General features: G+C 44.8%; 1 protein-coding gene across 2 annotated transcripts in view; it reads left to right on the top strand.

Moving 5' to 3' along the window:
* efna3a (ephrin-A3a) overlaps positions 1-25,275 on the top strand; it is a 69,284-nt gene that overhangs the window by 22,678 nt on the left and 21,331 nt on the right. The window contains exon 1 of one of the 2 annotated variants that reach the window (XM_030120325.1): positions 20,073-20,442. The exons of the other annotated variant lie outside the window; for it this stretch is intronic. Coding sequence (XP_029976185.1) covers positions 20,441-20,442 — 2 coding nt within the window. The 5' untranslated portion in view covers positions 20,073-20,440. Of the gene's footprint in view, positions 1-20,072; positions 20,443-25,275 lie in introns of those variants that run through there. 2 annotated transcript variants of the gene reach the window in all.

The following is a 25,275-nucleotide window of genomic DNA, read 5'->3' as shown; positions in this document are numbered from 1 at the left end:
AGGTAATAAAGTAATAAGACTGCCACAATTGTGTCGCTGCCTTAATAACTTTTAGGACGCAGTGTTCACTCGCTGCCGTGACGAAAAGATAATCCCTGTTACGTTCTTCAGATAAGGAAAATTCAGCTATCAGAGCAGCTCCAGATTACATAGAAATATAAAGATAAATGTATAATAAATGAAATGTGTCATAAAAGATTGTGGTTGTGATGTTATGTATTCAAGATGTTAGAGATAAAATCTAAATAATATCACTTTTTTCTTTCCGTATTTCATGTTAGATGCATTCAATTGACTCCAAGTGCAAAACAAAAGTCTTCTTCAATCAGCCACTAAAACAGAGCGACTGACGAATATTAACCCGAAGGAAAGATTCGACTCAACTGTGCGTCAGAACTCAGTGCAGCTGAGGAAAGCCTTTGATAATCAATGAATCTGTTGACTCCCGGCGCTCTTCCTCGCTGCCTCATTCCCGGCGCCATTGTTCTGCCTCTGAATGAACTGTCACCAGGCACAGTATCGTCCGTCGTATACATTTCCTGAGGTGAGGAGTTGCCAGAAGTTATTACAAGTTTTTCCTCTCTTGAGTGCGTGAGATGAAAGCAGCAGCTTGGAAGGAAGGGTTGTAGTGGAACAAACATGCAGGAAAAACATGGAGGCCAGGTTAAAAGACGAACGTGGCGCACGAAATAGCGGCCGCATTATCACGGCCACCGTGTCCACCAGTTATCACTTCGAGTGGTTTTGGGGGGGGGGATTAAATTAGAGGGACTTGTGTTTAAAAGCCCCTATAACCGAGCGGCGGATGCCTTTCTGCTTTCTGCCCGAGAGCCGGCGAGGGTCAGCGGGAGAGCGTGAGTGGGCAGCGGGCGGCAGTCGCAGCCACTCACAGGCGACCTGAAGGGGGGGGGGGGGGGGGGGGGAGAGGGGAGGGCCGACCGCAGCTTGGCAGCTCCACTGGAGTCTGATAAGCTTTAATGGCACCGCCACAATGATTCACACCATGCGAGACGCACACAGGGCAATCGCACACATGCAGAAACACACTCACACACATTCTGGGCCGCTTTGTGAGGAACAACGCCTGGACCCTGGATGAATTTGCAGTAGCAGGGAGTCTCTATTTGCTAGTAATTGCATTTTTCTGCCCTCTTTCAGCCCTGCCTTCGAAACTGTCGGGAGCCTCAGGAAGTTGAAGGTGGCTGGGGAAAAGCACGAGAACATGTTGTCGGCCTCACATGGGGTTCTGCCACGAGTTGACAGCTTATAGGCCAATCTGTAGCACGCATGAATACAAGCTGTGTGCGGCGCATAACCTGTCACACAGACATGGCGCATCATCTGCACTTCTCCAGAGCCCGTTCAACCGGAACCGAACGGGTTTAACCAGTGCATGTGTGACTTAATTGACCCATTATTCATCATCAGAGATGCAGTTAAACTATATTCCCGCTTTAACACAACATCTGTATTCTCTGCAGCTGCCTATTGGGGTAATTTATGATAAATGCTTTGAGTATTTGGTTAATTTTCCACGTTGAGGGGGGGGGGGGGGGACTAAAGCACATCTCTTGGCATTGATGGGATGATATAAAAGAGGCTCTGGAAATGTTCCTCATACTGGATGATACCAAAGCGCACGATTTACGTCCAGTGCCAGCGATCAGTGCCAGTCGTAGGGCTGGGTGATTGAGGAGCGGCATTAAAGTGAATGGGTGTGCGGTGGTGCTTCTGATTTTCATGCAGATGATCAGAAAGATTTGCATCCTGGCATAGGTAAAGGCTTTGTGGCATGTTTTCTCTAAAAAAGAAAAACACTTCCAAAAAAAAAAAACAAAGCACAATGTTTCCCACCCTGAAAGGTTCACTCCACTGATTTGAAATTGCACTTTCTTTAATAGTGGGGGATTTGCAAGGCAGATTTAGAAAGAACGGTTTTAATCAAAACACCTCGGTTTGTGCTCTCCTCACACCACACATTTTCACCATTTTTATTTGTAACCTGTTAAAACTCTTAGTTTTCCAACAGTATAATAATCGAATCTCTTTCATCCTAGCGTCTTTAAAGGGAATAGCTTTACACTTTGGGGACCATGCTTCGCTTTTGTGCCAGCAGTCAGATGAAAAGATCAGCACCATCTGCCTGATGAAGTGACAGCCAGCAGCCCGTTAGCTTAGCTTCGCAGACAACGGCGGGGACCTGCTAGCTCGGCTTTGTCCAAAGGCGGCTTATTTCAGGTCATTGTCAGTGGCTTGCAGAGCGAGTTAGGAAGCGATCGGTCGCCTCCCTGCCGGTGTCGCGTGATGGAAACGACTCAAAAACGCCTAAAATGCCTAAAAAAAACATTTGCTCATTTCCGCTGGTCGGCAGGGATGAGCGTGGGAGCTGGTGGGGGTGCAAATTGAACTTTGATATATATTCACGGTGGAAAGGAAGAGGGGTTTCAAACACGAGGAACGCAAGCAGCAGAACCAGCGCGAAGTTGCACCTCCACTTATTGTACATGCAGCCGGTGTGGAGACACGCAGGGAAACACCAGCAGAAAAATCAATAGTCTGAAACAGCCACTTGAATTTAAAAAAAAAAAAGAAAAGAAAAGAAAAATCCAGCTTACTGTAGTTTTTGAAGCAGCAGCCTCCTTACGTCTGAGCAAAAGATCTGCCTCTTGTTAGGAGGAAGTCACTACAATGCAATAATGTACTTAGCAGCTTAGTCAGTAGAGAGTGACTGCTGTGCAGACTGCTAGCAAGTGGAACAGATTGCAGTATTGCATATGACTCAAAATGTCCATCTGCCCCTATTATGTGCGCAATGTCTGCTTTTTTTTTCCCTTTAGTTTTTTCTGCTGCTTTCAGCATTCTGCTTAAATCATAATCACACATCCCTTTTGCTTTTGGGAGTTCTGGGTTTTGTGCACATGAGCACGCACGGGGCTGGCGCTTAAACACACATGCCGGCAACCTCGCCACAGAAAGGCCTAATTATTTGAAAAGAATGGAGATAGCGCGTGGGGGTTGCAAATTGCTATTGTGGAACGGCGGTGCGGGACGGGGACGTGTCAACTGGATGTTTTTATGTACACCTCGTCCATTGTTGTGCGTGGTGAATCGCGGAGGGCAGTGTCACTGTATTTACATGGATCTGCTCGACCGTGGGCGTGTTTGTTTGTCTTTGTCAGAGAGGATGATTTGCCCCTCGCTGGGGAACGCTGGCGGCGCGCAAACTGCCGGTAAATGGGAACATGAGTTTAGCAATAATTTTGAACCCCTCTCGAGAGTGAAACAGTGGTGTGCAGGAAGCCTGTCGCCACCTGTCATCACCCCCAAAACAGCGGAAAAAAGAGAAAAAAAAAAACGCGCACACACACCTGCCTGTCAAAACTGTTTTTGTTCGATGCACTTTCGTAGAATTACTGGTTTAATTTTGCTTTATAATCAGTACACATTGTTCCTGCTTATTGTTTCCTTGTTCATTTATTTGTGTTCACACGTTGGCAACACAAATGTTCTTTTGTCATGCCAACCGAGCGATTTGTGCTCAATTCAATTGGATGTGATTTAATTTAGGGAGAGCGCAAGAGGGAGCGGCGGCAGCAGGAGGGGACAGGGGAGCGAAGAGGCACCTGCAGACATGGGGATCAAGTACGGGAAAGTAGGGAAATGCCAAAATAAAGACTGTTTTAGTGATTCCTTCAGGCTGCCCAGGCACTGTTTTAACCAATGTACCTGACAGAAAATGATGGATTATTCATTTGAAAGGACACAATTACCATATTAAGTAGGCTGTTTTTTTTTTTAAATTCAAAAATCAGACTGTTATATGTAGTGCCTGTTCATCTGCAGATATAGTAATAAGAACCAAGCAGACCATTCACTTTGTGTTTGCCATGCTATTGCCTGGCAAGATGTGTTTGATAATCCCAGGTTGAATCTTCACACTTATCTATTGAGAATAAGCTTCAGGACCCGGTAATCCTTGGATCTACTATTGATTACAACTGCTGTGGCTGCGATTATGTTACAGCATTTTTCTCTTTTAAACAGAAGATATATTACTCTCCTTGTCATCTCAGAAACATTTAATTACTTGGAATATGGAAGTGGGGAAAATAAACTGAATTTTCAGTTGCAGGATTATTAAAATATTTGAATGCCAGTCACTGTGTGATAGAAGGATTTGGATGCTGCAGTGGTGATAAAGAATGTCACCACTATTATCACCACTCCAGACATTATCGCCGCTTACAGCACGAGTGCACCAGCATTTTACAGCCACATGAAGAAAAAAAAGATTTATTTATTTTTTTACATAAACTAATTAAATTTTTATTATTTACGACGTTGAGGAGATGACTCAAAGCTGAAGCACAAGCTCCAACTTGCTTTTGTCAAATAAATGCAGCTGCATGACAGAAACTTTGGGCCTTTGAGCCACATACTCTGCAGCCAATTTCAAGGAATTGATGACTGATAATGGCAGGGTAATTGTCATTTTAAGCAAATTTCAAACAGGTATCTGACAAGATTACTCTGAATTACTTGTGATAGAAATGCTCAGTCTCAATTTTTCACTCCGGCAGTCAGAAGGACATTTCTGCAGCCTCACAAAGATCAAAGTGTGTCATCCTTGATATCAACCGAAAAGCTTTCAGGTATTTTTCAGATATTATCACTGATAAATAGGGCTTCCTGTTAAGAAAATAACGGTGAACTTAAGATCATTTGTGTGATGTGCAGCATCTCCGATCTCTTTTCTGATCTGATACTAAGTAAAGATCCATGGCTCGTATTGGCGATTCGATACTGATACTTTGTAGAAAAGCCTGGTGTGTGACCTGATGTGCTGAGAGAATGAAGTTAAAGACATTTTTTTTTTCTTCCAAATCAAAGCGATTGAACAGACACCGAGGCAAACATGATGTTTGCTGTCAGCTGAACAAATCTCAGCCCCAGAAATGACTTTCTTGAGGGACCAGTGGTGTTTATACAGCTGTGTTAGCATCACTGTTCACACAGGGAAGAAGTATTAGTTTAGCCAACCGGCAGGAAACAGTGCCTCAATAGTTAATTAATTTTTAATACATGTTTATGGAAAAGTCACTTCAATCTCAAGATTGATGATTTAGCATGAGAATCGTTCCTTTAGCGTGGTAGCAGGAGTATCAATATTTTATCGACTTGAACATCACTGGTGTGTCATTGAACACACACTTTTTTGCTATCGAATGTATATGAATATGGTTTATATAATTTAAAATGCACAACAGATCGTTAATTTACTTCTGGGGGAGAAAAACAATTTAAAAAGCCCTCAGATTATATTGACGAGAAGTTGATGCAAATGTTATTTCTTTAGCAACAGGGTGGCTCATTTTCATCACCGCACTGACGCAATCCGCTGTTGATTTCTTGGCCTCGATACCACAAACAGTGACCAAATTAGAAATAGATTTAAATCATTAAGGTAAAGTTATCTGAATCATCTATCCTTGCTTGATTTTTTAATTAACGACAGATATGATGAAGACAATTGAATCTGATAATGTGAAAAATGCAAAGACTCTTTTTCTCATGTGAATGCAATAAGCTTGTTTTATGTAAGACATGCAGTATGGTTGTCTATATATATATATCCAGTTTGACTTTAAAGGATCCAGTGTTCACAGTGAGGCAGAGATCAGTACCTGTTTTGTCAAGTGTGACGTGTTGAGAGTGTGAAGCGTGTCCAGCTCGCTCTCAGCCGGGCTGCAGGCCGGTTCAAGGCCTTGTGGTCATCTCGTAGCGCTGCTTCTGAGGGAGCGGGGCGGCGAGGGAGGAGGATTGATCGAACTGGTTTTACACTGGGGTTGTCATAGGTCTCCTAACTTCCTCACAAATCAATACGGCCCTTAAACTGCAGCCAACCGGCTGAAACTGGCTGCAATTTCCTCCCCAGCTCAGGGCCTGTCCACGTTTCTCATCAGTAATGACTGAGCAGTTCAAATTGAGCCAAATGCCCCAGTGGGCCAGAGAACACTGACTCATGTTGTTCGCGCACATTAATAATGCATTATAGCATGTAACACGGGATAATTAACTCTGCTGTTAAATACAAACTCGGTCCGGAGTGCCGTTCTGCCAGGACGCCGTTTGCTGAGAGTGAGGAAGTGGAGTACGACGACGGACCATCCATATTTGCTGTGAATGACTATAAGCTGTAATGTTAAGATTTATTTTTTTCGGTTTACATTCGGTTGCATAATTAAGTCAAGATGTGTGACAATTAGAAGGGCATTAATCAGTCGCTCAGTTATGAAGCAGACTGAGCTTCATTTCCTGATTTCAGTGATAATGCAGTGTTGTGATGTGGGCGTGCGATTTCAACGCTTCCTCAATAGAAGGCTGAGTTTAATGTTATGTTATTTTGTTGTTGCTTTGAGTCATATGACCCACTTTCACTACTTGTGCCACTTAAAGATCCAGTTCTATAAATGATCTCGCTTTGGTGAGTGGCTGACATATAGATAATGAATCACACCGTGACCACATGAATTGATATGGTGTGAAATGAGCTATCCATCCATCCATCCATCCTCTATCAGCTTTATGGAATCAAAGGTGGTGGGGGCGCCGGAGCTGATCCCAGCTGACTGTGAGTGAATGTAGGGTCCATCCTGGGCCTCTAATGGATGATGTTCAGATGGATTTGGTTTTGGTTTATCGATGATGGCCATGATGACTGACAGCCGCACTGAGTGAAGCAGTCTCTCTTCTCTGTGTCAGACAGAAAAGCGACTTCATCAGTCGGTCACTACTCCACTGAAGCTGCTTACAACATCACAGGTTCAAATCAGATCATGATGACAAGCTACCACTGAGCAGGACCTTTGACCCCCCAGGAGCTGCACTGGACAGTCCTATCGTATTGCCATCCAGCTTGTTAACAAGTTTACTAAATGCTACACGGATTTCATTCACCTTCGTACGACGGTACATCTGACTGCGTGATTTCACTCTCCACCTAATCAGAGAAGAAAATACTGTACTTCTTGCAAACGCTAACAGCATTACCCTGTGAGTTATCTCTATGGTTTTCCGAAAGCGAGAACATTTTTTTATATAATAAATAAATGAATGTGACTAAGAGCGCAGCTGTTATTCTTTTGGGATTTATGTACAGGGAAAATACTTGGTGTGGAAATTGAGGGAGAATGCAGATGTGGTGAAAATCACACATCGAGAGCCGCCTTGAGCTCACGTTTTCTCAAATCTAAAACACAGTGAACTGCTGTCAGATTGTGATGAAAACAAAGTTGGTATTTTTGCTATTTTGATGTGCAGAATGGTATTTTTGCGATCTCTACCTTGATCAGGTTTTTCCTCAGTGCTAACTATGGATTTGAGGCTTGGTGAGACTCCTCTTCCTCAGCACTCAGGATCAGTGGTTTCCTTTGATTTGCTTTTGTTCTCATCTATTTCAGCGCTGCTCCCTCGCTCTCAACGCTCCTTCTTCTCACTTGGACTCGCTTCGAGCTTCTTCTAAGACAATCCCTGTTACATTGCGCGTTACAAATCGGCCGGCGCTGATAGTGATTTGAATTCTGCCAGCCCTAATTTAACCAGTGTAACAATCTAATTGATCACTTTACTTGTAATTGGAATCATTTGAAGCTTTATGCTCCAATCTGTGTTAGCCATGCTTCACTCCTCTCTAATACATCTTTTTTTTTTTTTTCGTCCCTCTCCTGCTCTCCTTCCTCTCTCCTTCCCTTTGCTCTCGCTCCATCTCCGGTGGTTCAGGTCCACTGCTCTCCCTCCATCTCGCTGCCTCTTTATTGACTGTTGAGTGTAAGGCTGTGTTAAACCAGCTCCAGTGTAATAGTGGGCATTAGCCCTTTGAACTGCCCTTAATCTGGCCGTAATAAACGCACATTTATTTGCAGTGACGCACGTATTTCCGCGTGCAGACGCACGAAACACGTGAGGGCAGCTCCTCGGGCGGCGTCAGGTGTGTGTCGAGGGTCGGTGTGTGTGTGTGTGTGTGTGTGTGTGTGTGTGTGTGTGTGAGGGAGAAAGCTGGTCCCTGCATAAACGGTCATTGTAATGGGGACGGCGGAGCCAGAGCGAAGCCTGTCAGAGGCTCTTGTGAGCGGCGGCGCGCTCCAGCCGTGCTCGAGACGCGCCTTTAATTGGAATGTAATTGGAGAAGCACCATTGATCATGAATCACATTCAGCTCGGTCTCCCGTCTCCCTGAACTCAAGGCTGCTCTGCTTTCCACCGGCGGTCCCCGACCCTCTCTATCCCTCCCTCCATCCCTCCCTCCCTCCTCCTCCTCCTCCTCCCTCCTCCCTCCGTACGGAGAACGTCAGTCATGTGCAGTGAAGCGTCGCAGAGGAACAAGGCCCCCTACTGGGTCCGGAGCGCGTGGGTCAATGTGCATCTGGGGCACAAGCCACAAGAAACAGGGAAATAAAAAATAAAAAAAAAAAGAAGGGAGGAGTGTGGGCACTGAGGAGAGGAGATTAAGAGAAAGAGGGCGGGAGCGATGAGATGGAGCGCACAAGTGGAATTGTTTGTAATAGCTTGCGCGCTCTATTGCGCCATTTCATCCAGCGTTTAGTTTAACGAGATTTGTTTGGTTTTGCCTTTGTTGTTGGGGAATGCTCGGAGAAGTCAATTTGTTGGCTCATTTGTCAAACGCCGGACTGCGTCAGCGGCATCTCGCCGGTGTCATGGAGCGGGGAAAAGCTCTCTCACTCAGCTGGAGTGTAGATGGGAATCGGGCGGCTGGAGATTGCCTGTGTACCGTCTTAAATGCGGACGGGAAAACAATGAAAACTAAGGGCACTGGCAGGGCAGCTCTGTCCCAAATTGATTTTTAAGTGAAATAAAGGCAGCATGAGTGAAGAGCGGGGAGGGAGATAAGGAGAAAAACACTGACAGAGTGCTGGAGATTGAAAAAAAAAAACTGTAGAATATCAGGATCACGGGGTTATGAGCTCTGAGTACGGAGGCGAAAGTTTCAATTAGTGGCTGCTGATTTCCCAAACTCTGCCAAGTTATTTACTCAGACGCAGCTAATTAAAGTTAATTGTTGACCCAACAGTTGGCAGAATAAACAGTTGAAACCATCTCTGATTAAGAGGCGTTTGCTCCAAGAAGGGGTTTGTTGAAAATTAACGTGACTCTGTATAATTTTGATATTAGCTTCATTGCGATACTTGGCTTCATATAAACTGTCTCAATATAGAGTGAACATTGTAGTGAACACTCTCGTCCATTGATGGATGGATGGATCCATCCATGGAGGATAGAGGATGGAGACGGCAGCTCATGGTGAAGAGAACTCTGCTACTAAGACCATTTCCGTAAAGACCTTTTCCTGGGACATTTATAGACATTTCAACTTGTCAGTGGAGCAAAATTACAGCTGAAAGTCATATATTTAGTGATGGCTCACTTCCATTTATCTTCTTCCATTTGCAGTCGCTGCCCAGGGATGCATGTCCTCAGTCTGTGATTCAGTTCAGCAGATTGAAGTAATGACTGATGTAACAGTTTTTTTCTGGTTGTGTAATGAATTGCATTTTGACACGCATGACGTCTGCAGTATAATTGCAAAGTTTTTCAACCAGTGTGAAAACAGTTTTCCTGCTGCTGGCATGTTTCACATTATAACTTCTTGAATTTCAATGCGGAGTTGCACGGAGACAGTGCAGCGATGGGAAAGAGCTGAGCATGTTAAAAGTAGAGGATGGCGGCGGTCAGAGCTGGTGTCCGACAGCGAGCTCAAAACCAACTGTTGCCTGAAGCATGTATGAATTTGTTCCTGATTAATTTTACTTTATAATGTTTGAAGTTCCAAAATATATATATTTTTAATATTTATGTTTTGTCAATGGCATTTTTTTCCTCCATCTTTTAGTCATAAATTCAAATTTTTCCTCGTGTAATGCAACGTCAGATTTTGCTCAGCTTCAGAATGTGGAACAACCTCTCTCTCCTGGATAAACCAGAAACGATCACTTGAACGTCGCCTCCGAAAAAAGATTTCATGGAGAGTCCAGACAGGACTGACTCTGCCTTGTTTTTCTATGCTGATCCTGTAATAGCTCAAATGTGTGACACCTGTGACTTTTGCTAAAACAATCAGTGTCTGACATTTACCCACTCTCTCAGAAAAAAGCCTGCGTTACGCGATGTGCCTGCACACCTGCATGGGAGAGAGTTTTAATAACTCTGGTTGGTGACTGCGTGTTTTCAAACCACTTAAAAAGAAGCGCACACATTTCCAGTAACAGTAATGACTGAACTGCTTCTACAGTTATAGTGTCTGTAGTGTAGCTCGATAAATTGTTAGATTGATAGATATATAATTGCTTAAGTTAAATTTGAATATAAGCAAGATAATTGTGTAAACTGGCATTTTATTATTTGATGATTCATACATCAATAAAGTGGGAAAAAAGGGAAAATGGAAAGGAAAACATGTTATATTAGATGAAAACATGTTTTCTGTGACATATGGAGAGCTTTAACACATTTTTCGCTTTTAAAAAAAGGATTAATTCATTTTTTCTTTTTGCTTTTTCATTTTATTTTTGAAGTTTTACCCCTATCTCCTTATAGTTATTTATTCAGAGGAAAAGGGATGTTGCATGTAAAAAAGTTCAGAACAAGATGTCCAGTTTGGTCTGATCGTCTTCATGCAGGCTGATGTTATTAAGGATATTTTATGTCCTTTAAAGAGGCTTTTGCTCTGTGAGCTTTCTCATATGTGGATATTTCTGTGTGTTCTGAGTTTTAAAAAGAGTCTTTCGCTTTCCAACAGTCTTCCTCGTGGTCATGAGGGCGAAGGTAACATGACCACCAGCAGCATTCAGGCCAGGAGCCCAGCTGCCGTCTGCTCTTCATAACCACATCCATTGCTTTTATAATGGGCTTTACTTTGAGGAGTCGATGCTGTGTAGCAGTTCATCACCTTTGTCTGTGAGACATTGTCTCAAGCAGCAGGCCTGTCGGAAGCGCCAGCCGGAGCTGTCAGTCACAGATTAAATCATTACAATGGCTTTTTCGCAACTTTCCAGTCATTGTAATTGATACACCTTCCATCCAGAATGCGCTCTGTTTGTAAATTCTAGCTTCTTTCTCAAATTTAATCACACTGAAATCCGATATTTTCTCGAAACCATTCAGCTCTGCTAACTAAAGAAGGGAAAGAACAAGAGAGAAGCGGCTCGTGCTGGAAACTGGAGCAGGGTCAAGGATCCCTCTTGGATATTTATGAGACATAAAGAATGACATGAAAATGTGATCAAACGGATGAGACGGTGCGAGAGATGAATGTTTGAAAGAGCAACGGTTACTGATGAGGGGAAGGGGAAGCGGTGTCGGGCCGCCGTATTAGAAAGAACGAGAGCACACAACAAGCCCAACCTGAGCAATCAAACAGACAAACAAACCCAGAGGAATAAATGATGCATAAGGAGATGCAGAACAAATGGGGGAGCGAGGAAATGAAGTGGAGGTCGTGAGGTATGGAGGAGACGAGAGGAGAGGGCAGGAAAAGGTTGAGAGTCAGGGTGAAAAGATTTGAAGAAGAGGAGAGCGAGCACGGGGGGGGGGGGGGGGGGGGGGGGGGGGTGCGAGGTTGTTGTTTTAAGATCAGTACGGATGAGTGCGTCTCCCCTCTCTGGGGAGGCGGCCCATCGGCTCTCTATGTCTGTCACTCCACTCGTTTATGCCTCGCTCCGAGGGAGAGGTAAAGGGCACTGAGTTGTCGGTGCGTTTTCTGTGTGTGTGTGTGTGTGTGTGTGTGTGTGTGTGTGTGTGTGTGTTCGAGGTGGCTCATGTGAAAATGGGGCAATTTGGAAGAGGAGTGTAGTGCTCTTTTCATCACCAAATGAGTCACCCTTCCTTTCATTAGGTTGTTTTTCTTCCCTCTGACACCCTGTTTTTCTACACTGTCCTTTCACTCCCTTGTCCCACCTTTACAAATTCAGCTTTTACTGCTCTTTGCTGCTGCCGTCTGAATGTCATGCTTCCTCAGGTGCTACAGTCGTATCCTGGAGTTGTCAGGCAGAAGCCAATACGGAAGAATTGCTTTAATAAGACAATTAAATGATTTTTTTTTTTTTTTCCCAAGCAGAAACAAAAGTAAACCCTTCAAATGCTTTATAGTCCAACAATTCCATCCGTCTTCTGCACCATTTTATCTAATTCAGGTGTTGGAGACAGATGGGAAACTTAGTGTCATCAGTTCGCCCGAGGAGAGGCTGGAAAACACTTTAGAAAACCCCATAAACCCCATACACAGGTAGAACATGCAGATTCCACACAGACAGGTCAGGCCCGGACTGTAACCACTGACGTCATGCAGTTGTTTCTTGAACAGAAGTACTCTTACTTCAGCGTCTCTACAAAGTAGAAGGAAGACGGTACAGGTCCTGAAATGTACTCAGGTAAAAAAGGAATTTTCAAATTTATTACCATACATGCCTTTTTCTAAGTCGGTACATACATGTTTGCACATACATTCTCTCTTTCTCAAACAAAATAATCACTGATCCTGAAACATTCCAGGTCTGTAATTTAAAAGTAATTTAAAGCAGCAACAATAAATGGACACCCAGAAGACAAATACTGACACAGACACTCTTTTATGAGAACTTTAAACATACATATACAGCAGACATGGCTTCAATGAGATCTTATCACTTTGAGCTTCCTGCAGCTTCTACCAACTGTTGTGTTGACTAAAGAAAGCTTCAATGAAATATTCTGAGTACGCAGAATAAATCAACAGCACCTTTTAATCAACCGTCAGTGAATACAGTAAATTGATTTATTTGAATTTGTTTAAGATGAAAAATCATTTCATGTGTGTGTTTTTAATCATGTCAGGAGTGTGAAAGACTGGTGGAACAAATGATTCCTACATTTCAACACATATTCTTATCATACTCTATTCTGAAGACTTTTGGGAAATAAAAGACTTTGCAAACATAATGGATGGTAAAAATGCTGCTTTTTTAGTTTACAGATAAAAAAAAATATCTTTCTTTCAGTAGTGACTCATTACAATTAGTTCCAATCCCACCCAATATGTGTTGACACAATATAGCATATTATTAATATTACAGCACATCAGACAACTGAAAGCGAGAGCTAAACAAGAAATAAAAGTCCCTGCTGGTTTTATGGTCTGTTTCTAAGTGTCTGTGGAGGGACGAAAGTCACTGATCCAACTTTAAATCACTGACTGGCTGACAAATGATATTTAATTAAAGGCCAGTATCAGTCACATATATTCGCCATCTGATTTATCTGTCTAACCCGAGCAATAAGTGAAATCCACTGCGTTGTACAATTAGCTCTGAAATACGACTCAGTTTCGACGTGATAACGGTTTAAATTACAACACGTCAAAACGCTCCGTTTTTTTGGCGCTAATAAATCTGTCAGGCTTGGACTTAACTGGCAGCCGCCTCGGAGGCGCTCCCAGACAAAGTTATCGTTGTTTTTCCAGGTAGGCAGACTGTCACCCCGAGTGTGTGTTTAGCCCAGTTGCCATGAAGGTTATCAGGCCAGCGCACAGACTAGACCAGGGGTGGAGGAGGGGCGGGCTCCCCACAGGTTAGGAGCTATAAGTATGCAGCACCAGGTGCTTAGTTTTTACCTGTGTGTGTGTGTGTGTGTGTGTGTGTGTGTGTGTGTGTGTGTGTGTGTGTGCGCGCGCGTGTGTGTGTGTGTGTGCAGAACCTCCCAGCAGGAGCAGCCAAAGTGCGCTCCTCTAATGTCATCCTGTGGCCGTCCTCCAGCTAAAAGCCAGCGGCTCGCTCTCCTCCTCACTCCTCCCCCAATGTCACCTTTCCTCCCTCCACTTTTTACATCCTCCTCCTCCTCCTCCTCCTCTTCCTCCTCTTCCTCCTCTCGCACCTCCTCCTCCTCTCCCCCCCTCCACCCTCTCTCCCCGTGTTTGTCATTTTTCATCATCTGTCTGTGTTTGCTAATCTCCGTCCTTTCTCTGCTCTCCGTCTCAATTCATCATCTCCACTTGGTCTTGTGCTGAAGGTTACCGAGTTGCTGATAGAGAGGAGACGAGGAAAAGATGATCATAAAGACTGACAAGGATGGAAAGAGGGAGGTTTTCTCCGCTGCTCCTCTCTTTCTCCTCTTTGTCTCTCTTCCTTGGTTATTTTATTGAACGCTTCTGTCTCTCTGTCTCTCTCTCTCTCTGTCTCTCTCTCTCTCTTCATCTGTTTGTCTTTCTTTCAGCCTTCCCTCTGTTCCTCCTCTCCTGATCTCTGCCCCTCCATCTGCTTCTTGCTGTCACTGCCACTCTGACACCACTCACCTCTCCTCCTCCTCCTCCTCCTCCTGATCCGTCTGTACTGACAGCCATCAATTTCAGACAGATGGACAAACTTCACAGAGATGACATGTGATGTCTCTTCTGCGTGTGTGTGTGTGTGTGTGTGTGTGTTGGGGAGGGGGGACTTATTATAAAGTACACCCTGTTAACAGACCTGTCCAGGAGGTCAGCTGTTAACCCTCCGTTTGCTGAGCAGCGTTTTGTGTTTTGCAGTTTGGTGTGTTCTTGTTAGATGTGGTCGGATCGCTCTGCTCTGCCATGCTTCAGCACAAATGAATGCACAGCTACACACACACACACACACACACACACACACACACACACACACACACACACACACACACACACGGTTCAGTACATTAGGCTGTCGGAGTCTCCTATCTTTACGCACGTAAGGTCACATTCAGCGCTCCTGTATGCCTCGCTACACAGGCCGGCCGGCCGGCTGCATTAGGCCCAGGAATCATGGCGGAGCGGCCCGCCTGTATCTGAAATTCTAATCACCGCTCGCAGACATTGCTATTCAGCCGGCGCTCCCGCCGGCTGCCTGCACAGCGGCTAAGCTTTGCACTAAAGTTTTGGTTAAACCGTGAAGGCCAAAGTCCATTTCATAACACCCACATTTGTGTTCCGTATTGATAAACACAATCCGTCTGTTACTTCCTTCCCCCCGATACGCCTCCTCCTCCTCCTCCTCCTCCTCCTCCTCCTCCTCCTCCTCCTCCCCCCTGCCCCGATGCCGGTGGTCTCCCTTCACCTTGGCCTTGACCGCTCTTTGCTCCAACTTCAAAAAAACAATATTCCCCTTTTCTTCTCCCCGCAGTGCATTCAGCAGATCTGTTTCTTTTGTTGCCAGTTATTTATGCATTTCACATCTTTTCTTAATAATCAGTTCTCTCATCTTTCAATTTTCTCTACTTTGCCGCCCTCCGTCTCCGCTCCCCTTTCTTCCGCCTTGCTTAAAGCGGTTCACCTCTCCTCTATCTCCATGCCTGGGCACACTTTTCCCACCTTCCCACACAACTCTTATCTCCCCCTCTGAATTTCTTCATCTCTTCTTCTCTATCTTTCCGCCCAGCTCCCTCTCACATCCTCCCTTCCCGGTGCCCTCTATCCCCCCCCGGCTCTCCGTCCTCCTGCCCCCCGGCTGAAATTAAACCCCGCCGGCGCGAGCCCGTCCCAACCACGTCCCCCCACCGCGGCGCTGCCGCACCGACCCGGGAAAACAGACCTTGAGAAACAAGATAAAGTACATCAAAACTGCAGTAGGTTTCACCGCTCCGTGGGCAGCGTATATTTTTGGATACCATTTCACATTTTTACGCTTTCCCCGCCCTGCCCCACCCAGCCGGTTTGCCCCCCCCCCACCTCACACACACACACGTCTGTTTTGTTCTCTGTCTCTCTCTCTTTGTATCCTCCTCAGACAGACATTGTCGCATTCTTGACAATGAGGCGAGTCTGCAGTGATTAACATTGATTAAAGTGGCTAACGAGTCTCCCTTTCATTCCAGTGTGTGTGTCTGTGTGTGTGAGACTTTGTGTTCCATGTATGTGTTGTACAGAAGAGGTGTAGGTGTGTTGAATGGGACTGTGTGTGTTTATCGGTGTTCGTTCCTGCTTCTGCTGAACATACAACTCGCATGAACATACGAACAATTTCAGCTGCCTGTTCCGCGGAGTCTTTCATCCTTTGTTCTGGTGCCACATGGAAGGTTTTTTTTTTTTTGCCCACAGATTTGCTTTGTGAGAACCGAACGGCCTGCGGCTTAATTCAGCCTCCCGTCAACGGGCCAAACAAATTTGTCATTTCACATCAAAAACACACTGTGTGTGTATCGCGGTCTTTTATGAAATCTGTGGGTGGGTGTGTACACATTCCGGTTATATTTGGTGCAGAATTTAGATGAAGAGACAAGTTTTGTTGGATGAGTTGTTGACTGGGGCGAACCGACGTAGCGTAGATGTAATATTCTCTTCTCTGTATTTTATCCAGATATCCAGTCGTCTTCTGTTCAGTTTTATGTAATCCAGGGACACCGGAGCTGCACCCTGTACCCTCGCCCGGCCGCCACAGTCGGAACACACACTCACACCTTGGGGCAGTTTTTTTAAATCAATTATGAGTCTCAAATTCATATTTTTGGCTTGTTTGAGCAAAATAGAGTACCTGAAATATATGAACACATATGGAGGGATAAGGTGCTGAAATCTACACAAGAGATGTGCCAAGCACGACGCGGCTGCTCGGTGTTTTATACAATGATTTGATACCCGAGCACAATGTAAAAATGTAGCGAGGAGCCCATTGAGAATCACCACCTGATAAGAAAAGCTCCTCGCAGTTCCAGAAGGTATTTTCGTTTGCGTTTCAGCTAATTGTTTTTTATGTTGTGCAGCTTTATTGTTTGCATTACTCTCACAAAGAATCCTGAGGAACACGGAGGAGCGTTTCCCCGCCAAAGAATCTAATATTTCCCTCGGGAGTGGGCAAATACCACCGAATAATGAAAGCAAATAATGACTTTATCGGATGACCAACAACAGCTGAAAAGGATTGCTGTTCTCTATATGTCTGCTTAATGTGGCAGCAGTTATTTGTGAGCGCTTAACGCGGCAGTTTTTAACGTATTATCTCCAAACGTGGCTTTAAGTAACTTAAAAGACTGAGCATCTACTAAAATACTTAAATCATGTGATTGCATATAGAAACACCAATTTAACCATGAAAACCAGCTTTAAAATGTTGAAATAAAGGTCACATATTGCACCTTTTGCAGTTTGACTCTGTTTGAGGACCTTTCTGTGTGGACTTTGCATGTTCTTCCCATGTACGCATGGGTTTTCAGGCTTCTCCCTCCAGTCTTAAAGCATGTTTCAAGGTAAATCGGAAACAAATCTGCTTGAATGTGTCACTGTGTGCGCTCCTATCCTTAGCTGGAGTGGAGCTGGAGCTGAAATCCATCAAAAGATGGATAGAAATTGAAAACCTTTCACTGAATTGGCTTTGCATCAACACCGATCTGATGGCGGATATTTAATATAACATAAGCACACCGTCCTGCTTCAGTTCAGCCGACAGTGGAGCATTATTGATTCACCATTACTAATTTACAGGTGCATTATTCGTAGCATAAATGCTCATCTGTTTGGCCTTCGAAACAAAGCCGGCATAGCGCGGGGAAGTAGACAATTTGCATTTGCTGCAAGATTCAAGTGTTATTGAAGGAGGTGATTTAGTCTTGTATGACACCTGAGCACAGGAGCTGGAGCGATAACCCTCCTGGCCGAGGCAGTGCAGGCTGAGTGAGCCCTTGAGGCGCACAGATTCACATCCGACATGGCTGCCTGAGCCATAAGAACAACTCCATGAATTATGAAAGGGCATGAGCCCATTGCTGGGCTGCTCTGAGAGGGGAAGAGATGGAGGGAGAGATAACTACACATTGTAGATAGGTGGAAAGATAGTGTGGAGCAAAGCAAAATGGGAAAAAATACAAGGAGACAAAGATGCACTGGCACAATAAGAGGGGGAGATAAAGCATGCATGTGTAGTGAAGTGAAAGGGTGTTTGTTTTAGAGAGAGGGAGGAAAGTGTGTGTGCTCGTCTTTGTGTGTGTGAGTGTGTGTGTTAGTGAGATCGACACAGCATCGCTCCCAAATCTAAGCAGCTGTGTGAGGAATCGGTAACCACGCCACTGGATTTAGGCTCATCACTGGGCCCACAAAGGCAACATTTTCACACACAGACGCAACATACACACCACGGCTCTGTTCCAGGCCGTTCAAACAGTTTCCGCTGTGGAGGTGTGACAGCGCGCCAGGCGGGGGCTCTGCTGCCCACCATCTCCAAACCCCAGCACAAAGCAGAGGAGACACAGAAATGGGCTATTCTTCTCTTTTTTTTTTCCCTTCTTTTCTTTATTCTTTTTCACCAATTATCTAATGTGTGATCTTGGGGCCTGGCTGCCTGTCATGCTCAGCCTCTGGTTTATTCTGTCTTTTAATCTTTCTGGTAATCTTTTTGCCACTGCGCCGCAGGTGCCACAGCGGTGAACTCCAAGACAAGGCAATTCCATTAGGAAATGGCATGAGGCGGCATTCATTAATGGCCCCGGCCAGATGCTGCGCTGCGCACGGGAGACGGGCACGGGCATTGAATTTGATTCGAGTCCTCGAGATAATATATTGTGCCTATTCAAGAAACTGTTCCAGGAAAGGGGATTTCCACCATCAGATGGAGGCATTGTAGCGACAGCAGGTGGAGCCGGTTTACATGATGTAAAAATCTGACGATAATTCTAATAAATCTGATGTGTCTCCATGTCCTTTTGACTTGTGGTAAATGAAAAACACCAGTTCAGGTGGTCACAAGTGCATGTAGTGATGTACTGCGTTACTTTGCTCTGCCTTCGTCGTATCGAGCCGTCCTCAAATCAATTAACATGAATTTCATTTCGCTCACTGCAGAATCGACTCTGTCAGCTCTTCTCTGTGGCACAGCGCGTTTGTATTATTTGTCTCTGGCTCATTGTGACTATCTCACCTTGATTTTCTTGAGGTTTTGTTTGTTTTTTACACCTGCAGTGACGATGACATGAATAAGGATACATGCACGATGTTTTGCACAGGGCATTATGGTGGAATCTAGATGTGTTAATTAACTCCTGAAGTCAGCTCAATGGGATTTTTATTGTGTGTGTGTGATCCTACACTCTCCGTTTCATCTTTTCCCATCGCTCACTCTGCTCAGGTCCATCTCCATCAGCTTCATCTGAGCCTACGATGCGTTCAAGGCTCTCTTTTGTCCGACACAATACAAACACGCGGCGTCTCAGCCTCCTCCGCCCAGCGGTCCCAGTCTCCCTCTCCTGTCGCTGTCTGCACTCGCCGGTGTTAGAAATTGTCCAGAAGACGTAGACACGCTGAAAGACGCGTCGCTTCTCCCAGGACACCTCGCGTCGAGTGCTCTCACAGCGCTGCGCTCTTTATGTCCCTGGTTATGTAAGTGCCTATACGTACCAGCAACCTTCACAATTAATAGCCTTGGGAGATGCAGACTGATGGAATGGAAAACGGAAAAAAACAAAAGTCAGGGTGAAGAGAAATAGAAAAGCAAAAAAAAAAAAGAAGAAGCCTATGGAAGCGTAAGAGCCGTGCAGGTGATGAGAACGAGAAGACAGAGGAGAGCGAGGAAAACGTGGGCTTCAAGCAGTCAATTATTCAGAAGAGAGAGGTCTGTTGTACCTGGGGAGCGGCGTGGAGCAGGCCCGCCCGCCGTCACCTGCTAATGGGCCGCGGACTGACGTGCTACCTGAGCGGACTGGCTCGCTCCTCTCATACAGGCTCTTATCGGTTTCTCTCCGGTGGAACATGTAAATAATTACTCCGCGACCACTGCGCTGCGTCGGCTGGAGGGGTGTTTGCACAAAGAAAGGATACGTTTTCAAAGGGCGATGGGCTATTTTGAGAAAGTGGGTGAATTATTTATGGAGATCTGCGATGAAGTGTTTTTGTGGTTCTGCATGTTGGGTTTTTTTTTTTTTTTTTGGAGTTTTTCCACAAGCTGGAAAAAAATCTGCAGCGAGAAGGTGGTAATCTTTAAAAGATGTGTGTGAGGTGATTGCACTGAGCCTCAGTGATCAGGGACTATATTCAAGGCGCTTTGATGTTTTTTAACAGTTTTAAAAGTGTTAGAAAGTGAGTGTGTTTGGTGGTCTTTCGGGGTGCTGCGTACCTACATGAAACCCCGCCGTTGCCATGGCTTGGAGATGAAAGGAAGGATTATTCTACTTGGCACCCATTAGGTTGGCGCTGTCTAAATATCGTCCGGTCTAAATCTGACCCAGAACTACTTTCCTTCATCTTTCTTTCTTTCTTCCTTTCCAACTCTCTCCCTTTTCCTCCTCTGGTCTTTGTTCTCCCTCCCCTCTTTTGTACTCGCTGAGAGAGGGATGTGTGTGCCAGCCCGGAGTGGAGGCTTAAAGACCCGGGTTTTTGAAAATGAACACCCTACTGTGTTTGACTTCCTGTGAGAACAGCACAGCCCCTCTTCAAAGCCTGCATACTGCACTTTATAAAGATAATGTAAGTCGCATTGTTGTCTCCTGGCTCACAAGCCTCTCTGTGAATTTACCTTTTGTGTTATATCTGCTTTATTTCCTCATTATTTCATGTTCGTGTGGGTTTCAGACGCTTAACCCTAAGCCGGTGTGTATTTGTAAACTCTCCCAGACTATTTCTTCCACGCGTCCTGCGCTTGTTCACCGGCCAGACAGTCGGCGATTGGCGAGATAAGCGCTATGTTTTTGGACATGGCCGCGCGGGCCAGCGGGAGCCGCCTGGCACCCTCGCTGAGGGTGTGTACTGTGGAGAATTCATCTTGATGAGAGCCGCTATTGTGTGTCACAGCTCCTCTCGCTATCTCACTTTCCTGTCTCTCCGGCTGCCAGTTCGCCTCCGTTTCTCTCTGAGGCCGACACCCTTTACGTTTAAGTGGCAGTGTGCTATAAACAAAATCGAAATTTACCTGTTCCTGCAGGCGATATGTTGGGCCTCTGACAAAAGGGAGGGAAAAAGCAGGAAACAGAAGGCTTCGATTCGCCACAGTGTGCTGATAACTTCTGGTCTGAACTCGTCAGGAATTTGAAGCAATATCTTTTCTCCCCTCAGTAGATGAACTTGCTGAGGCACAGGGATGGATCAATTCCGGCTAAAACAAAATTGATTGTTCATTGTCATTTAACGACACCAAGAAGGTGTTCCAGCAGATTTATGACTAAATGTGTGAGACAGAGCAGCCAGGGCTTTTTTTTTTTTTTTCCTTTCTCTGCACGTTAGGTGTTTAGTTTCTTTTACACTCTTCTCATCACAGTTTGAGTAATTTATTAGGTGAAAACAAGAGAGACGACACATCAAGAGTTAAACATAATGTTGAACACACACACAGCGTTTAGGAAAAATGGCTCCAGTGAAGATTAATTATGTTCATGAGGTGAATCTGGGTTTAAATGTGAAAATCCAAGAATAACATCATGCAATCAAAGGCTGTTTCACAAGATTGTCTTGAAATAAAGAGAAGATCGATAAATCATTAAAGCCCAAGCATCCATGACCATGATTAACTCATCCATGCTCCTCCTGATTATAAAACAGTGGCCTGTCCTCCCCTTTAGGCTACATCCCATCCTGTCTATTTTTTTTATTTCTATTTTATTTCCATGAAAGTCTTTACCAGGTCAGTTCAAATTATTTCTCCTGTGTTCATCATCTGAAGCTAATCACAGCTGTGGCGTGTGTTGCCTTTGTTTCGTTCGATGTCAGGATATATTTATTTTGGACATCACATCTTCAGCACATCCCAAACAGTTCTCATTTCAGCCCAGTGTCGTTCTCAATGACGTGAGAACACGTCAAAATCAATCCCTTATGGAGAAGGAAATAACACTGATTATCCGGTGACAGCGGCACCTGTCAGGGAATTTCTATGAGGCGGCTCATCAGCAGTCAGTAATGGTACATGGGAGCAGACAAAATAGCAAGAAACGAGGACCCGAATGGAACTTTAAAGAAAAGCTAAATTGTTGAGGCCAAGTAGTGATCCAGCTCAAGATGAGGGTCTCTGCTCCTCTCTGGGAACTCCAGCCTCGACCTGTTGCTGCAAATCGGTCAACGTTCTCATGTTGACGTCCAAAAGTACCTTTAGTGGACGTATGAGCATCAAAACAGAACCAGACAACAGTTGAGGGGCATGAATTGTTGTAAAGCGAGCGTGCAGGTGCACGTGTGTGCTCAGTACCAGGGGGAAGCGTGACCCCCTCGGGAAAAAGCAAGCCAGCAGAGACGGCGTTCCCCTGGGAACCGATTTATCCTGCAAGAACAAGGATCTTACTTTAACATTCCTAAACATTGCTGCAGAGTTCACAGACACTGCTTCATGTGGATGGCGGTGGCTTCCTGCGGCAAGGTAATGCGCCCCGCCACGCTGCAAACACCAGCACGGGCTTCCGCATCGGCCAAGTCTGCCTTCTGAAAAACACTGGGATGTCAACGCGACTTTCTGGTGAGGAAAAGAAAAGAAGTTTAAAAAGAAAGAAGTCGATATGGTTTTAATGGTTGAGCTTGACATCGGTGGCGTGTTCTGAAACGACAGGTCCAGTAGATTGCAACCTTTTGAAAGTCTGATGCCCCGGACAGCTCCGGAGGTTCCTGTGGAGTCCAGGCCTCTCACAAAGACAGCATTCATAATATCCGCGAGGTGGTTTCATTCTTGTGGCTGATAATCGTTTATAATTCCACCCCCACCACACACACACTCACACACATACACACACATACAGACATACACATGCTCATTTATCGCAGGTCTGATCCAATCTATTACATTTCTACATGATTGTGGAACAATTGTGGGAGAACAAGCGTCACTGGCTGAAGGAGAGGAAAGAATGAGTTGTTCTTTTCATGATTTGATGGCACCGCTGTGCAAAGCAGATAAATAGCGTGCGAGAACAGGTTTTCGGTGGGGGGGGGGGGGGTTTGGGTGTGCGACAGTGAAAGAGCTACAGGCTCACAGAGGGAGCAGATGTGGGCGATCGAGCCTTTAATAGTGAGACACAATTAGAGCCTCACCTTGAGAGAGATGGACGCTTGTTATCCCGGCGTGTCGCAGGATATAATCACACCGGGATCTCAGCAGGATGGATCACTTTTCAAGACTTTCCCTGATTGTAGTCCTGTAGCCTGTGATCCTCTGAGGCTTTCTATCTGCTCTCGTTCACAGGAAACGGGATTCCCATTCCATTCTTTGCCCATTCAATAAGGGATCCGTAAAGATATCGGCACATTGGTATCTGCAGATAAACACACACAAATATATATTATATTTCCATCTGTAATCTATAATATTTTGTTTTAAAAATATTGGATATTGGCACATACCCAATATCGTGCGTCCCAACTTTCAATGCTTTTATCTTACAGTCGTTTCATTCCATAATTAAAATGTTAACAATTTTAGACATAACTAATATTATAACATCAATATGTTGCTCACCCAAAAATCCCAGTTGCATTGAGCAACGTTCAATCCACAGTCATTAACACAGGAATTTTAATTACTGGGTTTGAGTGCTTCCTAGAGTGTAAGCCATATTGCTGCCAGTGTGAGCTGCCATACCAGAGCAAAGCCCAAAGCCCAAGGGCCAATTATAGCCAGAAAGAGATTCCCAGTCAGCCCTTGGAAACTTTCCACAGTAATAAAAGTAAAGACAAGATGCCTACTGGTCTCTGCTAAATGTATTTCATGCAAAAAGTCTAGCTGGAGGAGAGCCACAGTTTAATATTCAACTGTGTCATCCATATTTCTGTTTGATATTTAAACTTCCTCTGCGGATGTCTAGAAAGTAAAGAGCAGCTTCAGCCACATAGATTAATCAATTGAATGTATGCCTGCTCCTATTTCCTCTCGATGAGCTGGCAGCAACCCATGATGCTTTGCAAGCGATTTAATCAGAAGTTGGAAATGCGGAAATGGTGTTATTATGTTGATCATGATCGGCTTAGTTTCCCTCAGTGTCACAATTCAAGTGGCGACATCCATGAGACCCAAACGGCCTTCTGCAAAGAAAACCCGAATTACTCAGTTATTAAAGGGAGGGTTTCCAGGAGCTGATACCGGGAGAAACAGGCCATGATCCAATAAATCACATCCACACAGGTGTGGAAGTTGATCTCCTTCCGGGACACACTGAGGATCGCATGTGACAGACACACACTCCGATTTAATGAGTCTGCCTGCCTGAATATGGATTAATAATCCTTGGGGCGTCACTCAGATCATGCAAAATATTCAGTGGAGGATGTGCTAATTCTTTCATGTACGATGTGATTAATACCTGTGGAAACGATTTATGGTTGGGTTTGTTTTTAACTGCACACGGAGACGTAGTGGAAACCCAGAGATGCTGCGGTTTTTGTCATGGGGAGCATTTTTTCAGCTGCCTCGCCATGACTTTTTTTTGCCAACTTCAGCATAATAAATGTTCTGTGTCTCATTCTCTAAGGCTGAATTTCAGTTAGCAAATGAACGCGGCAGCGATGCACAACATTAAGCAACAGTAATCAAGCTTAAAAGCTTGAGAAACACTCATCGAACATGTAAACTCCACATAAAAAAGTATTTGCTGGAAGCACTCCTCCTCCTCTCTGCAGCCCCTATACTGAACAAAACGAACAATATTTCGAGGTGCTGAAACACGCTCACAGGAAAATGATTTGCAGTGATCACCAGTTAGTTCTTAATCGCATTTATCAAGCGCAAAAAAAGAAAACATTTCACGCTTTTATCCTCTGAAGTGTGAAGCTCTGTTGTTTTCTCTGTTTTCATCTGTGCTAAATTAATATTTAGGGGTCTTTGCACCAAGATGGCATTTTGAAGTCGCTCCTCAGGGATTAGGGATTCCTCGCTGTTTTGAAATAATTCATAGACCAAAAGATTAATTAATTCCTTTTCAGGAAAATGAAGTAAAGAAATTAAGGAGTGACGGTCTTTCACGTGCTGGGTGTGATTATCGTCTTGTGAAGTTTGTCAAGGTTCTTCTCGGCTGAGGATCGTTTGAGGAGAAGCGGCTGGTGGAGCGGTGAGACGAGAGGCCATCCTTCACTTTAACCTAAAGATCCATTTCTCAGGCGAGAATTGACCCCACAAGCTGCAGGATGCTCCTCTTCAGCTGATTCGGCACAGTAACGCTCCCCCGCTGAGAGAAAGGGGGGGGGGCAGATGATCGATGAAATATCACTTCAAACCTGAAATCTATAACTTTCTGCACGGTCAAGCCACAAGGGTAAACCCTCTGTATTCAATTGTTTCACTTCATTGTTGCTTCCAAATGTCACGACCGGGCAGCATCAAGCCAAATG

Source organism: Salarias fasciatus, chromosome 22 (assembly GCF_902148845.1).
Source record: "Salarias fasciatus chromosome 22, fSalaFa1.1, whole genome shotgun sequence".
Taxonomy (NCBI): domain Eukaryota; kingdom Metazoa; phylum Chordata; class Actinopteri; order Blenniiformes; family Blenniidae; genus Salarias; species Salarias fasciatus.
The sequence above is the reverse complement of the archived record's forward strand: the minus strand, read 5'-3'. Positions and strand labels throughout refer to the sequence as shown.